The 22250-nt window shown below is 38.5% G+C and overlaps 4 protein-coding genes across 6 annotated transcripts; 2 read left to right on the top strand and 2 right to left on the bottom strand.

Moving 5' to 3' along the window:
- The first annotated feature begins 556 nt into the window (after positions 1-556).
- Positions 557-13170, top strand: LOC140774086 (GPI ethanolamine phosphate transferase 1). The gene is made up of 18 exons (XM_073116936.1): positions 557-840; positions 930-1121; positions 1735-1890; positions 2632-2925; positions 3805-4022; positions 4131-4205; positions 4376-4442; positions 5171-5490; positions 6179-6412; positions 6505-6692; positions 7762-7897; positions 8004-8112; positions 9655-9757; positions 9850-10039; positions 10219-10317; positions 10420-10478; positions 11644-11749; positions 12720-13170. Exons 1-18 carry the CDS (start codon positions 600-602, stop codon positions 12882-12884), a joined length of 2952 nt encoding a protein of 983 aa, XP_072973037.1. The 5' UTR covers positions 557-599; the 3' UTR covers positions 12885-13170.
- Positions 13171-13540: 370 nt separating this feature from the next.
- Positions 13541-15350, bottom strand: LOC140773665 (uncharacterized). 2 transcript variants are annotated; one of them, XM_073116349.1, is made up of 3 exons: positions 15084-15137; positions 14665-14861; positions 13541-14584 (listed from the first exon to the last, which is right to left on the bottom strand). In XM_073116349.1, exons 2-3 carry the CDS (start codon positions 14775-14777, stop codon positions 14116-14118), a joined length of 582 nt encoding a protein of 193 aa, XP_072972450.1. In that variant the 5' UTR covers positions 14778-14861; positions 15084-15137; the 3' UTR covers positions 13541-14115. The 2 variants fall into 2 exon arrangements, with proteins under 2 accessions (XP_072972450.1, XP_072972449.1); XM_073116348.1 differs by adding an exon at positions 15224-15350 and having other exon boundaries at positions 13544-14861; positions 15084-15139.
- Positions 15342-19999, bottom strand: LOC140773664 (putative DNA glycosylase At3g47830). 2 transcript variants are annotated; one of them, XM_073116347.1, is made up of 5 exons: positions 19043-19999; positions 18732-18932; positions 16485-16541; positions 16240-16398; positions 15342-15480 (listed from the first exon to the last, which is right to left on the bottom strand). In XM_073116347.1, the coding sequence occupies exons 1-5, from the start codon at positions 19331-19333 to the stop codon at positions 15421-15423; spliced, it is 768 nt and encodes a 255-aa protein (XP_072972448.1). In that variant the 5' UTR covers positions 19334-19999; the 3' UTR covers positions 15342-15420. The 2 variants fall into 2 exon arrangements, with proteins under 2 accessions (XP_072972448.1, XP_072972447.1); XM_073116346.1 differs by lacking the exon at positions 15342-15480 and having other exon boundaries at positions 16077-16398.
- Positions 20000-20185: 186 nt separating this feature from the next.
- Positions 20186-22132, top strand: LOC140773663 (U-box domain-containing protein 39-like). Its single transcript, XM_073116345.1, has one exon. The coding sequence runs from the start codon at positions 20317-20319 to the stop codon at positions 21880-21882; it is 1566 nt and encodes a 521-aa protein (XP_072972446.1). The 5' UTR covers positions 20186-20316; the 3' UTR covers positions 21883-22132.
- The last annotated feature ends 118 nt before the right edge of the window (positions 22133-22250 follow it).

Raw genomic sequence — 22250 nt, 5'->3', positions numbered from 1 at the left:
CCATTTTTATACCAAATTAAAATAGAAGCATTGCATGTCCCATTCACCTTCATAATCTCACGCCATAAATTCTTCAAAATAAGGGCGTAGAGGTTTGTCCTACAACTTCCCACACTTTCTATTCCTTCAAAATAAAGATTATATTTAAAATCGAAGTTAAATACATTATAAGCTCATGTACTTTAGTGGTACAAAATTAAAGTTTAAAAAGATAAAGTATTTTTTTATTTAAACTAATAATAAATTTTAAATTAAGAAAGTACTGACACCGCTAACGGTTGCGAAAAGTGGCATAATAATATAAAACTAAGTTTAGAGGTATAAATTAATTTTGGTTTAAATATAGGGTTAAATACCCTTTAAATTTAGAAGTAATGGAAAAAAAGTATACTGTTATTCCAAAAGTAGTTGTGGACAAACGGGTAGGGAAAGAATCCGGGCCAGGCCCAATCCGCAAGTAGTATCAACCCGGAAGATATAACGGATCCGGGCCAGGCCCGCTCAGTTGCTGTGTGTCTATATAACTCGAGCTCTATATACTAAGGCACTTGAGCAGTAGCACGCCGTACACTTCCCATCATAGATCCGCGCCAAGAAAGATGGCCGGAGCCGGGATCCTGGCGCCGAGATCCTTCCTCCCACCGCAACGTGGCAGCGGACGGTGGTGGCAGCTGCAGGTGAAGCGTCGCGAGCGGTGGCTCGTCGTCCTCGGCGTGGCACTCCACGCTGTGTACATGCTTAGCATATTCGACATCTACTTCAAGTCCCCAATCGTCCACGGCATGCCTCCCGTCCCCCAGCGTATCCCCTCTCCCGCGAAGCGCCTCGTCCTCCTCGTCGGTCTGTTGTCTTGCGCTCCACTCCTCTCTCTTTCTTCTCGATCTCGTATTTTTTTCTTTGCTGTAGTAATTTGAATTCGGATCTTGTAGCCGATGGGCTTCGGGCGGACAAATTCTTCGAGCCGGATGCGGACGGAAGGTTCAGGGCGCCGTTCCTGAGGAGCGTGATGAAGGAGAAGGGGCGATGGGGGGTCTCGCACGCCCGGCCGCCAACTGAGTCGAGGCCGGGGCATGTCGCCATTATTGCCGGGTTCTACGAGGATCCCAGTGCCGTCACGAAAGGCAAGGATATTTGCATTCTGGTGCATTTATTTCTGGGTTTTAGGATTCATGTGATGCAAATAAATCTACTGGCTGCATATAGCATGTATGAGCAATTAGATGAGGTCCTTATATTACTGTAGATTATTTCATTCTAGGGGATAGTCACCGCTGTAGTTGGTAATCTTGAAATGCTTGCTTTTTAATAAGGCTTTAGTAAACTTATTTGAGTATGTACAAGCTGTAAGAAATGCCTGGATCACTGTGAAAAGTTTATTGAAGATGGAAGCAAATTATTCCATATATGTTCCTGTTGGCAGGCATTTTCTTCATGTGCTTTAGTTTGCGAGTCCTTGAGTGACTTAATTTATCCTTTAAGAGAATCTGAGATGATCTGCCTGCCAGAAAGTTTCAACCCCTTTTCTACTCTTACAAAACCTTCTTCCGCTTTTACTGCTAATTTGATCATGACCCATCTTGTGGCATTATATTCTCTCTCTCTTTTAACATCTCGGTCTTGCCTGAAATTTACACTGTCACAGTTTTTCTTAAAACAATAAATAATCTTCGTGGAATTTATCTGTCATTGTTTTCAGATCTTTAGAGCTCTAAAAGTGCATCATGCTGCTTGCAGGGTGGAAAGCTAATCCAGTTGAGTTTGATTCAGTTTTCAACCGAAGCCGGCACACATTTTCCTTCGGAAGTCCTGATATTGTTCCAATATTCTGTGGTAATGTACCTCACAGCACCTGGGATACATATCCCCATGAATTCGAAGACTTTGCAACAGGTTAGATTCAGTAACAATCATAAAAAAAAAGTTTACGATATTGTTGATGGCTTTGGATTTGACAGCACTATGTCATTACGTTTTCGAGAGGTTTCACATTTGAACACTTTTCCAAGTGAAAATGTTTAAAAATCATAATTAACTTGTATTAGAATATCACATATAAGAGGACGGCCATTGAACGCAATGATGCCACTCAGCACACCCTGTGCCGATGGTGGTATAGCACCTGGCACGGGTGCATGCTGATTGCCACGGATCGTGTGAGGTTCAAAACACATTGTATTAATCTGAAATGGATCCATTAGAGTGGTAAATTTAAAATATTCTATGAGACTTTTTTGTTATACTTTTTTCTATTTCAATCATATTATATAGTGTTCAATTATTAATATTAGTTTTAAAAATATATTCAATCACATATGCGTTAAATAATACTTTTATTTGATTATTGCCGACTGGGGATTGTCATGACACGTGCCTTCGGCATGCCCATTGTTGATAGAATGTATAATTTGTTTGCTTGATTATAAGTGTCTTGCTAGAGTAGTCATAGGACCTTGACTTCCAAGAACAGCTCTTTCTTTAATGTAATGAGAGAATTTTCTGCAATAGATGCGTGCATTCAACCTATGAATTTGTTGAGGAATTTGAGAATTGGTGCATGCATAAAGTACTAGCTAACATTATTTTGCTCGTTTTTGGTCTATATATTTATTGGGTGAGAGAATGTTATTGCAGATGCATCCTTTCTGGATCAATGGTCACTTGATCAATTTGGCGGTCTTCTGAATAGGTCCTATGATGATCCTAAATTGAGGCAGTTGCTCCTACAGGATAAATTGGTTATATTTCTGCATTTACTGGGCTGTGATACAAATGGTCATGCACACCGGCCATACTCATCCATTTACCTGAACAATGTTAAAGTGGTTGATCAAATTGCTGAAGGTGTCTACAATCTTATGGAAAGCTACTTCAATGACAACCAGACAACATACATCTTTACAGCAGACCATGGAATGAGCGACAAAGGTTTGGAAATAAATAAATAATTTATCTTATATGACAATTTCGTGCTTCACTTTTTTCCCTTCTTGCTGATTGTTGTCTATAATTGTAGATGTACAAGAGTTTTTCAGTGCAGTAATAAATCTGTTAGAATCATCTTTGCTTGACTTTATATGTACTGATAATTAAATAGAAAGTTAGCCAATATTCACATTAAAAGTTCATGTTACTTTCATAGTCATCAGGCTAGCTAGGGGACAGACAATAGCCATGGAAATTCCTGCAGTGAACAAGGTAGCCTTAAGCAGTAGAGGACACAAACAAGACACAAGCAATTGTCCACAGAGATATGTATCTCTACTATATTTAGAAACCTCTTTGAAATATTAGTATATCATAATTTCATCAGTTGGCTGTTTCATGAGTTATGAGTGACATCCATGGATACGTTATGTAAAAGGTGATCAAAGATTCAAAAATGGTTTGGAAATTTCTAACGGAAGGTGCATAGTGCATCAATAAGAAATAATGATTTTATGCAAGTAAAAAATGCCTGGAAAGGGGGTGAAAGATTAAAAAAAAAATAACATGGGAGAAAGTAATGAGGAAAACATATGATATAACTTGATTTTTCATTTGCCAGGACCTTAGCCAAGATGGATTGAATTGAAAGAAAAGGATGTGTACAGGAAGGCTCCTACATAGTTGGGAGCAATGCCTGATTCATCTTTTAAGTGCATATGTGTTTTTCTCCTTTCCTGTGACTTACTGAACATTGCTTGTCAAACCTTTGTCACAAGTACCTTTTAATCTGTTATACATATGGATATTGGTTTATCTTAGACTTTTTAGTGCCAGTGCATTCCTTTTGGCACCTTAACTTGATAATGGTTTGACTGGCAGGAAGTCACGGGGATGGGCACCCTTCCAACACGGACACTCCTCTAGTAGCATGGGGAGCTGGTATTAAGGATCCCAAGTTTTTGACCAGTACTGGCAAATCTGATGATGGTTTCCGTTTTGTTGATGATCATAAGCATGATATGCCCACACCGTTAGAGTGGGACCTCAAAGGAATTGAAAGAGTGGATGTCAATCAGGCTGATATAGCACCTTTAATGGTCATAGAACTTTTTCCAAGTAGATTCAATTTTCATCTCCTTATTAGCAGGATATGATTTCTTCAAATTTCTGTTTCTTCTTCTTATTATCTGATTTAATACTAGCAGGCTACTCTAGTTGGTTTGGCATGTCCGGTTAATTCTGTTGGAAGCTTGCCATCCCAATATCTTAAATTGAGCAAGGTTAGGCACCATTCAAATTTACTACTTGTCATTTTATTGTATCCTCTTATTGCCTTTGCAATGTTTCTCTTGACCCAAGGAGCAGCAATTCACTTTTTCTTTCTTTAATTTGGTTGATATTTTGATTTTTATGCACAAATTGTGATTCATGTTTCATTCATTTCGACTAGGCAGAAGAAGTTGAAGCAACTTTGGCAAACACAAAGCAAATCCTTAATCAGTTTCTCCAGAAGTCACGTATCCTCTGTTAAGTTCTTTGTTGTTGCATTATTCTAAAATTTCTCTCTTTAGAACCATTAAGAATATTAGGTTACACACGGCTATCCTCCCTCTTAGTTATATTTGTAATGTCTTTTTTGAGATATCACTTTTCTTTGATGGACTAGCTAGGTGCTTTTTATGGAATTCAATTCATTATCGAATCTTCTCAAGTAATAGCCTTTTGCTCTGAATCTGATCAAAAGGGAAATACTAGCTTCTCTTTCTGTTTGTTCTGTTTGTGGAACTGTAAGTTTATTACATGATTATCTAATATATATTGATGCTCCTTTTCACAAACCTAATCCAGCGTGTCAGTTCTGTAAGTTGCTTCTAGAAGGAAAAAATAACTATCGTTTTCTATGCTTTATGTGAATATTGGAACGTAATATAAGCTTCCTTACGATCTGTACGCCTATAAACTGGTGCATTTTTACTTCTTATTAGTGAATAGTGATGAGGTTCTTAAGCCTTCCATTAAAAATCCTGAAGGGAAAACTTGAGCATATTTTTTGTTTCTTTTTGGATTAAAGGCTGTTTGCTTAGATGGATTCAATATGATAGCATAGTTGATCCAGTCATTATAAGAACTTATCTTCACTACTAAGTACTTTCATCTCTTGCATGTTTATCACACACATATTATTATACAAATAATAGGGAAAGAGGGATTGAGATTATATGTTCTTCCTTGATCTGGAGCAAAGAGCTAAAACAATCGAGTTCACTATATTTCAAGCCTTTCAAGCCTTTGGCAAATTATTCCTCTGTTCTTAGTCAAATTGAAGATCTCATATCTGCAAGGGACTACGACACTGCCATGAGATATTCCGAGAATCTGAGAAGCCTGTCGCTGGCAGGTCTTCATTATTTTCAAACTTATGATTGGCTGATGTTAATGACTACAGTTACCCTCGGATATATTGGATGGATGGTAAATCTTATTCTTCATGTGCTGCAGTCTTACACCTTATTTCCAGCAAATCATTTGCTGAAGAAGAACCTTCTCCAAGCAACCTCAGAGAAAGTAAGGAAGTATTTGAACAAATTATACTTGAAAAAAAACTTATGTTCATTTCTTTTTAAGTTTCAGATTTAGTTAACACACTTCATAGTCACTACACTTTTGGTTTGCCATTCATTATTATTTTGAGTTGTTAACATGCCTTATGTTGAACTTTCTAGTAGTTTTGTATGAATGAGAGGGAAAAGCCTTCCTAACCGAAGCTTTCCTGAGCCTATGGCATGACCAGTGCCGACAGCTAGCCAACACACACGGCATGCCTCTCAGAGGCAATACATAGAAGCAGATTGCCTTTAGGTCAGCACACCTTGTGTTGACCAATATGAAAAAAATCCTTGCACATAATCATTGTGGTGTTAGCTTGGTAACAAACTTTATACATCAATGTCAGACATTGATATTCTCAGCGTTTTAGCTTTTGAATGGCAGTGGTATTTTTGGATAAGTTCTCTAACTTCTAGTTTCTTATATAAACACATATTTCATTCTTTATTATTTTCATCTATACGCTGCATAAATGGCATACTTTTTCTCAGAGAAATATTACAATAATTTGTAGCTAACTCCCACAGCTTGTGACTGTGGCTCTTTGCCCACCTGCATGACATGTGACATAGGTCTCTCAAAAATATGTTAATTTTTTATTTTATTTGTATCTATCTCACTACCAATTTCCTCCTTACCTTTGCAGGTATACATCGGTGGATGCTTTTTGATGGGTTTACTTTCTGTTGTGCTGATTCTAGAGAAGTCTCCGCTTCTTTACCATGCTTATGTGTCAATGACAGTTTTCCTTTGGACACAAATAATCTGTAATATTCAGTTTTTGAAGGCAATATGGACTGAGTTATCCACTAGAGCAATCAAATCAAATATGAAACTTCTAATTATTTCTGGTCTGTCGGTTTTCATTCTTGAATTTCTGGTAGGTAGAACTGCAACAGTTTTTGTCCTTCTGTTCTCCATATTTTAGGAAATATGTCTATTTGATTAACAAGCCTAATTTATTTGGTACAGGTTATGAGCTTCTTTGAAAGGAAGCTGTATACGTGGTTCTTTCTGATCATGGGGATACTTTCTGCCAGTTTCGTACTTATATTCATCCCCGGGAGCACTGTTTTGGCGATATATCTATGGGTGGCTTGCTGGTTCTTATCCATATTTACGTTGATGCCTGCAGAGATTCCAGATAACAATAATTTAGTGTATCTTTTTTACTCTTTGATCTAGAATTCCTGTGCACTTCCTTTTCTTTTTTGTACTGAAGAGATTTATATCACACATTTTCTTTTTGGTCCTAGAGTCTTAGGTATCCAATAGTCTGATACAACTTTATACACCTTTTGCATTGATATTGAGAATTCAACTGAATTTACAGTTGATGTTCCCTTTCTCTTGTAGTCTCTTAGTAGTTTGCTCCTTTTTTCATCTCTTCTATTACACTTCATTAGACAACTTCTGAAGTATCAAATTGCACCCTTTTTCAAGCACTGATTGTCATTGTATTGTAGAGGACCTAAGATCTCTGTACAGTATTTTGAGAAGTGAGATATAATTTAAGTTAGTGCAACAATATGGGGAAAGAGTGAGCATCTTGCTAATTTCCTGTCTGTATTTTCTAAGATATAAGCATATTTTGATGGATCTCTTTTCTAGATCTTTGAAGCCCTCGCTCTTTTTTTTTCCCTGGCTCAGATGTCTTGGGTAATGATTGCATATTTGCTTGCCGCCTTAATGCCCAATTCAAAAACCTAGGCCATATGAGGTCCATAGAGCAAGAAAGTGCACATTCCGTACTCAAAATTGATTTCCTAGTTTGATTTTTCCCCATAAAATCCTTGCGCTTATTTGCCTGCCGAACAGGCTGTTGAACTTTTCTGCATCAAGTGCTGTTCTGGAGATATGAGTCTCTTAGATGCTTACTGATAGTAATAAAATGGAGACAGCTTCTAGTGTAAAAAGTAGGATAGACCTTCTGGACAGGTCTTAGCTTTTTATTGATACATTTTGTCCTAGAATTCTTAACTGCTAACATCCAATACCATCTCATATCTTGAACTTTGCAAAATTTAATGAGAGAAGAATATCCACAGTCAAAGTTGCATTATGCGCAAGAAACTTGTGATATCATTGTTTTAGTTTACAGTGGTTCATCTTTATTTATCATTGATCTGCTTAATTTCTTGAAGAGAAGATCATATTGATCAGATTATTTTTTAGCACCAACATCTTGGTTAGTTTTAATAAGTTGCCTAATTAAGTTCCTACATGCAGAATTTCCAGCGGGGCACTGATAATGCTGATTGGTATATTTTCAAGATGGCTTAATTTGAATCATGATGGTGGCAAGTTTCATTTTTATCTTGCAGATAAACAAGGGTCTCGATTTCCTAGACTCTTTTTTGCACAGGTGCGCAACCTAAATGTCTGCTCAGTTGGGTTTCTCCTTTACTGAGATTTTGAGGTTTGGTATGACAGATATGTGTGGTTGCTTTTTTTATTTATTTTATGTGTAGGTAATTTTAGTTGGGCTATCATCAATAATGGTGTGGTTATCCACCTCTCATAGGGCTCAGAAGAAGGAACTGCTCGCAGTGCATCAGTTAATTAACTGGTCCATAGCTGGTGATTTTTAAAACCTTGTTTTGTTTTTCACTATATGTATGGATAAATAGTTTTATGTATAGTTAGTTTGTCAACAATTAGTAACTTTTTTTCCTTTACCTGCTGATCTTATATGATAGCTAATTTCACTAATAAGTATAATGGAAAAGGTTATCATGTACTCGATACAAGTACTTGGCAACAATTAGCAAGTTCTAGAAAACAGAATGCTGTAAAGTAACACTTGCATGTTTCTAAAGTCACTGCCTTTGCTCCTAAGAGAGTTTTACTGACAACTTTCTCCACTATTTATTATTTTTGTCCATGTTTCTGTGTTGTATGACCTTTACCATAAGTGCTGGAGTTCTTAGTCATATATAATTGCCTACTGAAGCTTTTAACATGGTAAGATCTAAAGATCATTCATGTATCGAACTCTGCAGAAGATTGATGGTAGCAGGAAACTCAAACTTGGCTATTCAGATAAGAGTAGTTTCTTGTATCAACGGTAAGTTAGTAACAGTCATATACCTTGACACAAATATGACAACCTGACAGCACTAGTCAGATTGTGTGAGTTAATTGTATTAGTTAACATTATCTCGTCAGGGCTCATTCTTTTAGAGCAAATTAGTTTTTAAGATGGTCAAACAAAGAAAAATAGATGCAAGACCTTGAATTGCACTGATTCATGTTCTAGATATCTTATTGAAATCTCATATAACAAACAAAGGAATGAAAAGAAGACCAAAACAAACCAGTGAATCAAGATCAAAGTGTAAATCAATTCCAGATCTGGACATACCCCAAGATGTACATATGAGCATGGATGTAAAGGTACAAGGAACCTGAAACTTCTATCGATGCTAGAGCAGAACCAAAGCCCAAATAGTTAACAAGGATTAAGTTCATGAGAACTAGGATGGTGGCTTGAGATAGGTAATGATGAGTGATCAGTGTGTCTTCCATACATTGTCAAATATAATAATCATGATAATGAAGTTTGATGTGCTTTTTATTTGACAGCCTGCACCATGAATTGCTTTTCATCTATTATTTTCATCAAAGTGCAGGATTGATCACTTCTTCATTAATTGTCCTACTACAATTAGGAGTTAAATGCTTACAACAGAATGATGGTTATGTGAGTTTAGTCATATAGTTTCAAATCATTACCTATGCGAGTTTAGTCATATAGATGACATTGATTATGCATCTCTTGGAGAAGATCTCTCGCTAAAGTTAGTAGGAGAGTGCTTATAAATGACTTATGTAGTTTATAATCACTCTGATGTGATTTACATCGTTAGACTACATCTTTATGTGCTTACACTCTAGATCTTTGGTGCAATCAATTTCAATACTTGTTTCTTGTGGTACTTTTGTTCCAAATATGGAAATCTGTTAGCTTATGTAATTTCAGCTGTTTTAGCCTTTTAGGACTTCCCCAATTCTGAATGATATCTATTTTTTTTTCCACATATGTTGGCTCATGTAATTTTAACTGTTGAGCACTTGCACAATTCTGACATGATATATCTCTCTTTACTGGTCTCTGAACAGGTTCTTCCATGGTTCTACCCTTATTTTCACCAGCTAATGTTCTGTCTCGTCTCACATCCATCTTTTTGGGTTTCGCTCCTCCTTTTCTTCTATTATCCATTGGGTACTGTATTAGCTAATGCAGTCTATAAAAATTAGTCATATTATGGACCCTGGGTCTAATACATTTCTTTCAAAATTCTGAACTGTTTGCAGATATGAAGCTGTCTTTTATAGTGCTTTTGCTCTAGTGCTTATGGGGTGGATATTGGTTGAAAGTAGCAACCTGTATAGCTCTGAAGATAGACGATCTACTTTGCAGATGGGGAGTTTGGGGAATAATATAGTTGATGGACATGATGAAAGATGTTTACAGCTATCCGACCTACGAATTCCACTGATATTCGTAAGCCTTTTCTTTTCCAAATATTCATTTGCTAAAGCATCTTGATTGCTACTATGCTATTTTTGAGTTTGCTTATTTTTATTTGTCAATAGTCAAGAACCAGTGCTGTTCTTAACATTAATATACTGTCGATGCACTGTGGGATATACTTTCATATTTACTTTTGTTCTACTTTGCAGATGGTCCTGTTTAACGTTGCCTTTTTTGGCACTGGTAATTTTGCCAGTATTGCAAGCTTCGAAATTTCATCTGTTTATCGTTTCATTACAATATTCAGTGTAAGGATAAATTCCCTATATTTTCTTTCACGACACTTTATATGCTGTTTGACATTTTTTAATTCTTTATCTTTTGCTAATATATTTTCCTCCTAATTGCAGCCATTTCTAATGGCGGCCCTGCTTATCTTCAAGTTGTTCATTCCATTTATGCTTGTTATGTAAGTTCAGCTCTTAATTTTTTAACCTTTCCATTTAGAGATCTAGGCTTATTGCAGCTTAGCTGCATTGGTGGACATCATGGGATTTAGGAATGAGTCAACTTATGAGTCATGACAATATGGCACAATCACACAATACTTGAATCCTGTATTCTCCATAGTTCTGTAGTGTCCATTTATCAAGTTACAAAGTTACTCTTATTATATGGCTTACTTTTTGGTGTTCATGATGTGTTCCATCTACTATGTGTGCAAGTTTTGGGCTTCAGTAAAATATCAAGTATTGCAACATCTATCTACCAATTTACCAAATTACTCATTGTGTGGTTAGCTTTTTGGTGTTCATGATATGTTCCATTTACTATGTAAGTAATTTTTGGGCTTCAGTATAATAACAAGTATCACAACAGTCTGCTATTCCACAGCAGTATCTGCTGTGAGACATAATTCATTGATGAAAGATAAGTGAAGCTTACCAGCATTAAGTGGAATAGTAAGAAAACTTCATCGGAGATATTATTATGTTTCTTTTTGCAATTCAGATGTACCTACAAGCCATTCAATTGAAAGTTAGACATCACTACAAGCCATTCAATTGAAAGTTTGACATCACTTTTATTTCTGTCCTGAGATACACTGGTGATTAAAATTCAGTAGTCAAGCAAAGAATAATGCTCAGCAAATTATAGGAAATCATAGGACATGAACTTATGGATGATTTTGTGGTAGATAAGCTTTTAATCCATCAACATTTGCTGCCTTTATTCTCTGATCCTGGATTCCTTTTGCATAACACTTGTTGAAACGTAAAACGGTACCTTTTTTTTTTTTTCTTAGTACATAAACAAGTATCACAAAGGAAGGAAATGGAGTGCTCTAGGTTATTCCCCTTGTTCACTTCCAGAAAAGATATTGCTCATTTTTTCAGATATACTTTAAAAATATCTAACATATGATCAAAACTTTTTACTGGATGTTGCAGTCTCTCCTTTTATAATTATATCTACACAACCTACTGGTCTACAAATCTATGGACCTTTCATCATCTGTAGGCCTGATCATGTTAGATGTAATATTTGAACTTATTTGCAATGCTCTTCATGTACAATTCCGCACTCTATTTTCAACTGCTTTTATGTTGTCTTATTTTCTAAACCTCATGCAGATGTGTATTTAGTGCCATTACCAAGCTTATTCGAGTTCCACGATTGGGGTGCTACTTTCTTGTCATATTATTCTCCGATGTAATGACAATTCATTTTTTCTTTCTGGTATGTATTCTCTTCTTTTGTGACTTTCAGTTTTCTCTTGTTGCAATCCGTAGCTGTATCCCAGCTTCTGTTAGACTGTTGAAAAATATAGAGTTATGTTTTCGTACTATCTAGAAATGGAGCCTTGCTAGAAATATATATTAACTCTTCACAACATTCATGATGGGGAAAGCATAATTGAGATACTGTTGTGGAATAAGTTATTCCATCATCTTTCCAGCACTTAAAAACAACTAGACATTCCTTTTTTCTTTTTAATACAATGCCCAAATCATGGAACAAGTGAGATGTTTCTAGACGTGTATGCCAAGGGCAAAACGAATAATAAACATTTTGACTGCTAGATATGGGGATAATTGAGATGTACTTCACATAACTTGCTTCAACAGGCTCTTCACTCTGTATACCAAACAAGAGTAGAATATGTGTCAAGGACATAAAGCAAAAATGAGATGGTGAAGATCGAATATGTTAATGACAGAATATAGATTTCAAACAAAGTATTTAAGGTTGGAAATATTAATAATATCATATCATGTTGGTCATATTCGTATGAAATAATTGGTATGCTTCAAGACCTCTTTGAAGCATTAATGATAGGCATAGTTCTGAATTCTATCATCTGATGGATATCTTCCTCCCTTCATTGTAATTTATTGTACAGAAAATGAACTATTTTCCTTTTAGAATTCCTGTGTTGAGGAAATCATGGTTTAGTCTCTTAGTACTCGGTCATTATCCTCTTTCAGATCTTTGAAAATTATTCAACTATATTAGAAATATAAACAACAAAAAATACAAAATGAAGAAGCTTATTTCCCAATTCTAGCTAACATGAATGATGTGGTACACTATTTCATAGATGAAAGTTCCACCTGCCCTTATATATTGAAAAGTATGAACACAATTCTAGCCAATGTAGGTAACTTGCTACTTATCTTCTCTGTGTTGATTACGTCTATCGTCACAGGTTCGTAACACTGGGAGTTGGATGGAAATTGGTAATAGCATCAGCCATTTTGGGATAATGAGCGCCCAAGTAGTGTTTGTATTGATGCCTTTTGCCTTAACAAATATTTTTACAAGAGATATTGAAGTTCCATCAAGGCAGTTGACCTCACGAAAGGTTATGTAATACTGTAGTTTCTGATTTATTAGATTAGAATCACTTTCAAAATGTATCCCTTATATATTTCGATTAAGTTACTACCCCAGAAGTCCTTGAGGTTTTACTTGGGTTTTCTTTCGGTTTGCCTGGAGTTGAGGGTGCTGGAGCTGCGTCATTTTTTGATCGGTAAGATTTTGACCATTTGAAAATGAATATTTACAAACTTATGTAACTTGAATCCTTCTTATTATCCCTTTTTTTTTATAAAAGTAAAGTGGCTTTAGCCCACTTGTAGATTTATCTATTGATTCATAATATAACTTGATGCCTTTTTGTTGATATATTTATCTTATACTTTAATTCAAGCAGAAAAGTTGATTTGTCAACTGTTGTGAAAAGCAATCACTAAAGTATACACATTTGCATCTTTCGATTCACATAGATAGTAAACTAATCTTGCCTTGCTTTTGGCTTGTCGAAAGCACACGTTTAATACGAACAAAGATGACAAAAGTCTCACGTAGCAAGTGGCATCCATCCATATCTCGAAAAATTATAAAAGAAAAGAGACCAAAAGTCTTGATTTCTCGTTAGTTAGAAACGAAGGAAAAATCTAGCTACGTTCTGGCACTAGTAGATAGGAAGGTACATCGCTAAAAGAGACCATCAAATTATCACTTTCAAAAGAAATGGTACATCAAAATAAAACAGAAAAAATATGAAAAACTGAAGAATAATAAATATAGTCGCGATCCAGAGAGCAATTCCTACATCGAGGAAGGACAAATAGGCACACCATGTCGGTGAGAATGTGCTTAGCCAGTGCATGATGATGATGCAGGCCTTGGAGTAGAGGATAGAAATATATTATATCCTCTACTATCTGAAACTAACAGGAAACCTATCTGAAATTAGCTCTTTCCGTGTTCCAGAACATACATCTCGGCAAATAGTCTAAAACACACTGATGATTGACGATCATGCATGCACAGTATGCTCCCTATCCCCTACGCCATAACAGCAAAATTAAGCATTCAATCTTTACAACTAAATAGATTAAGCATTCAAAGAAAGTTGTATTGATGGAGCTTCGCAACTTGAGCTGTGTGCACGGGGCACTCAAATATTCAATCTTTCTCTCTTACAAGTTATTGGATAGAGAGCCTGAACGCCCGCGAGCACAGCGTAGAGACATGGTCGTATCTAAAGAAATCTCTACCACATAGTCTCCAAATAGATACTGCATCTGAGAGAAGTTTCAGACATTTAATCCTAACTGAAGATCCAAACCTTTACACTTCTGCTTCGGTGAAGATAACAGGGGTTTAACAATGAGAGGTTGATTCTCTTTCAAGCAGTTGGGTCTCATCACACTGAACATGCAGTTGGCGTACTGGGGGACACAAGATGCAAGAGCAGCTGGTTTAGGGAAGAATCCGCCCGTGTACATATTTAAATCGTAGGTCTTAGAACTCCCATGGCATTCTTCAAGGTGCATGAACTCAGGAAGGCGATGAGAAGGATCATACAACCACGGGATCGAGATGCTGTGCTTGTAGCTATGGCTGCTGAAAAGAGGTTGAAAGTAGTAGGGACTCACGGTTGTCTTCCTTGCTTGAAGCTCCAATTTCTTTCTCTTCATCCTCTCCTTCTTGTGAGCATTTTGATGACCCCCAAGGGCCTGAGAGTTGGCGAATTCCTTGAAGCAGAACTGGCAGCCAAACTTCCTGCCTTGTACATCACAAACTACTGAGCAAATCTCCTTGTCTGGTCCCTCCCTTAGGCTTAAAACAACAGGCTCTCTCACCTTAGCTTCCTCAGAACAAACTTTACTATGCGCATCAAGCTCGAAGCCAAACAGCCGGACCTTCTTCTCCTTGCCACCACCGCAAACCAGGAGACCATCTTTCTGATCCCCATCGAACATGCTGTTTGAGGGAGCACAGACTGAGTCTACTGGATTCTTTTCCATTCCTTCAATGCAGGGAGAATGAGATTTTTCTCCTGAAAGTAGTGAGTCAGTTAAACAACTACATATATAGAGTTGATATGCTACAGACAAAGAGTTAATAAATATTATAAAAAGAGTAAATATAGTGCTAAGTTGATGGGTCAACAACAAGCATCATCAGCGGAGTTGTTGTGGACCCGCAGCTACTAGCTTTTCTATTTAGTCAGATGATATACCCTAATCTCTGATAAATAAAGTAGGATACAGATACTTACATCAAGCAACTGCTGCATGCGATTACAAGTGTTTGGATTGAAAACAGTTTCTGCAACTAAAAGATAGCCCACGAATTCAGTAAGGAAAGGAGACTAGAAGTACAAAAAGATATCCAGCATGATGTGTCAGCACAACTTACAATTGGAAACAAGTACTTTGCAACTAAAGGATACCGTGATGGAAGATAGGTCCAATATAAAAAAAAAAATCAGAAGGAGAGATGCATCTGCTCCATCAGCAACTTATCTCCTTGCTGCGATATATAATTGAAGGTGGGGAAGTTCTTTATGCATTATTACTTCAGTCTCAACATAAGAGAGCAGGAAGGCAGTCTCATTACAACTTGAGAAATATACAATACATATATTTAGAATACATCTCCAACTGCTGCTGTTCCTGAAATTTATATCATATAATATACACATAGTTGCAAAGATTCAATAGTAGAATTTAGTATACAGGAACAAGAACTAATTAACCAAAACAAAGAATAATGAAAGTGGATGGCATAAACAAGAGTACAATATACTTCAAATCAGAGCATATCTTATACAGTACAAAAGGAATGGCATGACAGGAGTTTAGTCATCAATCTCCACTATTGTTAATAAACAAGCAAAGGAATTAGTGATGGGCAATTGTTCTATTGGACCCCGCTTCCAACTTTAGGAGAGGACTTGGGAGAATATTGCAGTGTGTTTTTATTCCACTTTCCCACACCAATTTCATCTTAATATATATATATATATATATATTCTTTTTTCAAAGGCAAGGTGGACACCAATCTACCAATATCTCTCAGTGCCATCACTTCCCACCAAAACATTTCATTGACTTTAGCCTATCCTGCCCTCTTGCATGACTCCCACCCAACCAATTGTCCTTTTTAAGAGATCTCATCGACCATTCACATATTGCAAAATGCAAAATTAACCGAGTAGGTTCAGTAATCAAATCAAGCAACCACTTCAAAGATCCAATATACAGATATGTGTTGGTAACTCTGTTCCATCATCTTTATCAAAATTTTAAAATTATGAAAAAGAAGATATGAGCTGTTCAAATTTTCAAAAGTCAGTGTTTTGGTTCATTTACAAGAGAGTAACTTGTGAGAGGGCACAAAGCATTAAAATCTCTGGTTTGCTGATTGTATACCTTCTTGGTACATCTTTGACAGATTTTACCATGAGTTACAAGAAGACAATTCAAATCAAATTTCAAATCATTAGGGATCTTTTTGTTGAGATGAAGATACGCCTTTTCCCTGTCTGCTATCATGGGAACCCAGCCAATGCTCTTTGTAATCCGAAACACCTACACCACAAGCATATTGAAATTATACCAGATGGATGTACTTGGACAAGGAGAATCGGGTGTAAAATCAGTTAAAATCCACTCACATGTGTGTCAACTGGGAAATCATCTTGCTGAAGATAGAACATGAGTACACATGCCACCTGTCATGATTTAAGTAACCATCCATCATATTACCACTAACTCTGGATTACCAGACAATATGCTGACAATAAGATAACTTTTTCAAGGTCACCTCTGTAGCAATGGCAATCAGCTGTAATACTGCAGAATTCATGAATACAGAATGGCAGCCAGCTGAATATGCTTTTAGTAAGGTTGTCAAATAACCTCGCACCATATCAGGTTAACAAAGAGTATGAAGCTAGGCAAACACCTAGAATAAAATCACCTGGAAATTTGGTTTGGTGGTTGAAAAACAATGTCCTCACCGGTGTTTCTCTTAAAGCATCACATAGTGTCATAGTTATGAAAGGATGTTCTAGTTTGCAAATATTTATCAAACATCATAGCTCAAGAGATCCATTATTCCATTGGAATACATTATGGCATTGTTATTAATGTGAGCACTTTATTGAACTTGTTTAGTTAACCTAAATGAAAATGAAAAATAAAAAAATGAAGAAACATCAGAATAATGCAATATTTATCTCATTAACCTCTAGACAAACAAAAACAACATAATAATTTGGAGGTATATATTACCTGATAGATGTACATGTATTAAATGAGTTAATAAGCATATGAAATGGAACTTATACAATGTCAGTGCACATATCTGGTTTTACAAGACTAACTAGAAGAATCTCATGCCATGGCGTGAAAAAGACAGTTAAATACATGATAGAAGATACCAAAGACAAGCCACACACACCTTTTTATTTGGTTAGTTTATATATTTATTCATTTGGTGGACAAATGAATTGTGGAATGATTTATTAAAGAGAACAGAATATACATTAAATTACATAATTTTTATTGTGTATATAGTTACTTACCTAATGAAATTCATGCTGTGTGTAATCTGTGATATATCTATATAGAATCTTGCATTTTACACATGTACTTATCTTTAAATAGGTATACAAATTATTATTATACCAAGGTTGTCAATTGCCTGTGGTCTAGGTTGTAAAATGGCCTGACATAATAAAACTATGTCAAGGCTGGAACTTCAGAACCTGAGAACTAGGTTTGGCCGGTGATTATCCAGCCCAAACAATATTTAGGCTGGACTAGCTACAGAATTCTGTTGCAAGTTGGTGATTTATCCCCATTATTGACCCCTAATTATGTGTAAGCCTCTGCATTCCACAATGTTCAAGAGGAGAATCCATAAAGCTCAAAAAAGGAACTAATTTGGTCCTCACGCGTTCACACAGGACTCCACGTGCACCATGCTCCTCAGTTCAGTAACAAAGCTAGATGTGGCTTTTCAAGATTATAGAGCCAAAGATCCTTTTCTAGAATATGAAAGAAATGAAATTACTTGATTAGTTATCTTTAAGGGGCAAATATTAATGAACTAACTAAGATGACTATAAGCGGAATTTAGCTCTTTACTTTTGGAAATGAGATAAGGTGCATGCATTCTCTAATACTCAAAATCATAACGAGTAAATGTACTCTCAAAGAACTATTTCATTAAACCATAATCTCAATGATAAAGCATCAAGACAATTGAGAGTAAAATATAGAATTGCCTCTTTTTGATCAAGTTGCCTTTATGCAACCACATATATCAAAATTTTCAGATTTTAATAATTTATGTTCTTTTGACTTTCTTTCTGAGACAATTAGCTGTAAATCTATTGTCCTCACCATAGTATTGTGAACTATATTTCGTAAAAACGAAAAGTACATTTATGAGTAACTAGTGAAACATGGATAAAAGGTGGGACATGGCATCCATGACATAATTAACAATCAAAATCTGAGATCTCAGAAGCTTGTCAGTTCAAACAAATTATGGTAGCACAGGCAGACAAAGTGATATAAGATCTCTAGATCTATGAATAGTATTGTGTCACAGTGTGGGTTATCTTCTATATAAATACTAAATTACTAATTGCCTCTGCATAAAGTTGGTAATCAGCACATCTGAACAACTCACAAGTTACTACTGTACCCCTGAAGCTAGCTGGTTGACACTGAAAGGAAGATCAATTTTTGGGACTCCCACTTTCATGGCAACAAGGATTCACAATCCTCTCTCAAACAATATAATTAGAAAGAATAATTCAATTAACTATTTAGACGCATGATCTGGCGGAATTAATCTATTCAGATTAAGAACAAAATTACGCTAATCCACTAGAAATAAGAAAATATACCGTTTTTGGTCCAATTCCTTTGAACTGCGACAGCTCCGCCTTAACCTCATCCACCGACATTCCTCTCAAGTACTCCAAGCAAATCTCCCCTCTCTTCTCCTTCACAGCCCTCAATATACTCTTCAACCGAGCCGTCTTCGTGACGGCCAACCCCCCGCACCTTATCGCATTCTCCACGAGCTTCGTCTCCGCATCGAGAACCTCCAAAATCAAGAAAACAAACCCGAATCACTTCATCGAACACCAATATCCGAAAAATAAGCAACAAAAAGGAGTGAAGCCAAGAACGAGGATCTGAGCTATAACCAAACCTGATTCCAAGAAGGGAATGCGGATTTGAGGGACTCGAAGGCCTTCCTCGAGTTGGAATCCGTCGTGTTCTGCGAGAGTAGGGTGATCACCAACCCATCAAGAACAGACTCCTCGGATGCCGCCGGAGCGCCATCGGCGGTCCGGCGGTGCTTGGCGAACTCGTCAGGGAAGCCGTGGAGGTCGAGGAGTGCGTCGCGGACGGAGAGGCATTGCTCCGGGGTAGGGAAGGAGTGGTCCGGGAAGGGCTCGGACGAAGGTTTCGAGACGTTTCGCTTAGGGTTTCTCGGCATTCCTTCTTTCTGGCTCGGCTGGGCGGAGGCTCAACTGCTAGATGATCGTCGAACGGCGCAGGCGGGGAAAGTTTGATATTAGACCGGGCTGGAATTCCCGAGAGAGTCAAGGCCCATTAAACAATAATCAATCAGTCGACCCAAGAGATAAAGTTAACAAGTAGAAATACTCCTAGTTCAAGCCTCAATATACTACGGATCTTTTTAAGATGGGGAAATCAGTAGGAATCTCCACCTACTGGATTGGTCAAAGTATCGAGTGGAATTAAAAGGGAAGAAGACAAGTTGACCTCGTGATGGTCAACCGCGGCAACTTCTTCTGTTCTCGGACAATGCGAAACGAAGACCGACCTCCTCTCCACCCAAACAACTCTTCCATGTGAGGGGACCACTCCAGACAACATCCAAACCACGTCACTGATGTGTTGAAGCTATCAAGTGGAGTAACATATAGCAAAGGAATACGTAATATTATGGCATTAGCGAGAATCAATTGGTTTAGTTTAGCAACTGTATCGCGACACTCATTAACGAACAAACTTGCCAAAATTTGAATGTATAGAAAAAGACTATGGGCGAGAAAAATAATACGAGTATTATTCTTTAAAACCTGGAATCGATCCATTTAGCCCTACTGTCATTTTTCAATAAAATTCTTTGTCATCCACTGCGTAATTATTAATTAAATTCCTTTAATGTTAAATTAATTAAGTAGTGCCTAAGTCCGCTGGCGTGGCAAGGTTAAACCGTAAATGTGACCACCATAACTGATTGCTTGGTCAGCAAAGTGACCCCACGACGGCTTCGCTTACGGCGGCAAAGCGGTTCCTCCCGAAAGCTTAATAAGAAAAAGAACAAGAAAGAAAGAAAGAAAGAAAGAAAGAAGGGAAAGAAGAAAGGATCGCACATAGATAGAGAGGGCGGAGAAGAGAAGAAAGGGGGGAGAATTAGTAAGCATACCATTACCGTATATTATACACGGCATGGGAAGAGGGAAGTGGAAGCTTTCCTTCCGACGATCGCCGTTGACCTCTCCTTCTTCTCCGCCGCCGCCGCCGCCATCGTCCTCCCCCTCCTCCTCTATCGCCACGACGGAGGCCCTCATGGAATTCCTCTGCCCCATCTCCCAATCCATCATGGCGGACCCCGTCATCGTCTCCTCCGGACAAACCTTCGAGCGAGCGTGCATCCAGGCTTGCTCCGACCTCGCCTTCTTCCCTCCCGCTCTTAACCTCTCTCTCTCTTCTTCTTCCCCTCTTGTCCTCATACCCAACGTCGCCCTCAAGGCCGCGATCCACAGCTGGTGCGATCGCTCCGGCCTTCCTCGCCCGATCCCGATCTCATCTGACGCCGCACGCGACATCGTCCGGCGTTACATGGACTCGATCCCATCTTCTCCGATGACGAGGGCGATGACGGAGGATGGAATGGGGAACACGAATTCGGGCCTCTTCTCGTCCTCTTCCTCAGTTTCCTACTCCTCCTCGTATCCCTCTTCCGAGATCGAAACCCTAAATTCGGAGAGCCGGAAATGTCCAGAAACCCAAGAAGCGGCAGCGGATCCGTTGCAAGACGAGATTTTGACCAAATTGATGACTTCTAAGCCCTCGGAGCAAGAGATCGCCATGGTTTCTCTCCGGCAAGCAGCAAGAGAGAGCCGTGAAAGGCGGATCGCTCTTTGTACTCCGAGGCTATTAGCCGCGCTGCGCCCGATGCTTCTCTCCCGCCACGTTGGCGTCCAGGTTAACGCCCTCGCCGCGACGGTGAACCTCTCACTGGAACCGCCAAATAAGGTACGGATCGTCCGGTCCGGCGCCGTGCCGGCCCTCGTCGAGGTGCTCGGCGGACGCGGAAACTCGGAGGCGCGGGCCGACGCGGCGACGGTGATCTTCAGCCTCACGGTTGAGGGCGAGAACCGCGCCGCCATCGGGGCCCTCGGTGCGATTCCGCCGCTCTTCCACGTCTTCACCGCTACATCCGAAGCCTTCTCCGCTCGCCGCGACGCCGGGATGGCGCTATATTACCTCTCGCTCATAGAGACGAACCGGTCTAAGATCGTGAGGGCCGTAGGGGCGGTGAAGGCTTTGATGGCGGTGGCAAAGGACGAGAAGGAGATGAGGAGGATGGCGTTGATGGTGGTGTGCAACTTGGCGGGGAGCAAGGAGGGGAGGGCGGCGTTGGTCGACGGCGGAGCGGTGGCGACGGTGGTGGAGATGATGAGAGAGGAGAATGAGAAGGGGAAAGAGAAGGAGGAGGAGTACTTGGTAGCGGCGTTGTATGGGATGAGTAGGGGGAGTATGAGGTTTCGAGGGCAGGCAAAGGCGGTGGGGGCGGAGAAGGAGCTGAGGAGGGTGGCGGAGGAGGTAGGAGGAGGGGTGGGGAAGGAGATGGCGAGGAAGACGCTGAGCGCGATGAATGGGGAGGACGACAACGACGAGGAGATGGAGGAGAACATGAGTATCGTATCCGAAGGGTTGGTATCGTATCGGAGGCGGCACAGGGATTTCGGTAGCGGTTCCGGTTCTACTTCAAACACGACCGAGTTCTGACTACTGCTACTATTCTTCTTCTTTTTTATCTTTTATTTGCCTTGTTTTGATTCATCCAAGTGAGTTTGTATGGTTTGTATATAGATATATTTGAATTGGAAGTACCTTTTCTGATTCTAGTTTCACGGACGTAGATTATCTTGCAATAACAAAATTAGTTGTTTGATCTCGCTAAGGTTTAGATTACAAGGATGATAAAGTTGGGAGTTTCATATCCTAACGTTCACGTTTTTAGGCCATCACTGCAAACATTCGATTGGGGGTTGCTATGGAATATAATTTTTCAGCGGAGCACTATATTTATATAATCCTATTGTGATTTATTTCTTGAAAAAATTGACCCCATTATGCGATCTATTTTATAACTG

This window comes from Typha angustifolia, chromosome 13 (genome assembly GCF_048772165.1).
Source record: "Typha angustifolia cultivar Huaian chromosome 13, ASM4877216v1, whole genome shotgun sequence".
In the NCBI taxonomy this organism is placed as follows: Eukaryota; Viridiplantae; Streptophyta; class Magnoliopsida; order Poales; family Typhaceae; genus Typha; species Typha angustifolia.
Note: the sequence above shows the minus strand (reverse complement) of the source record. Positions and strands in the feature narration are given on the sequence as shown.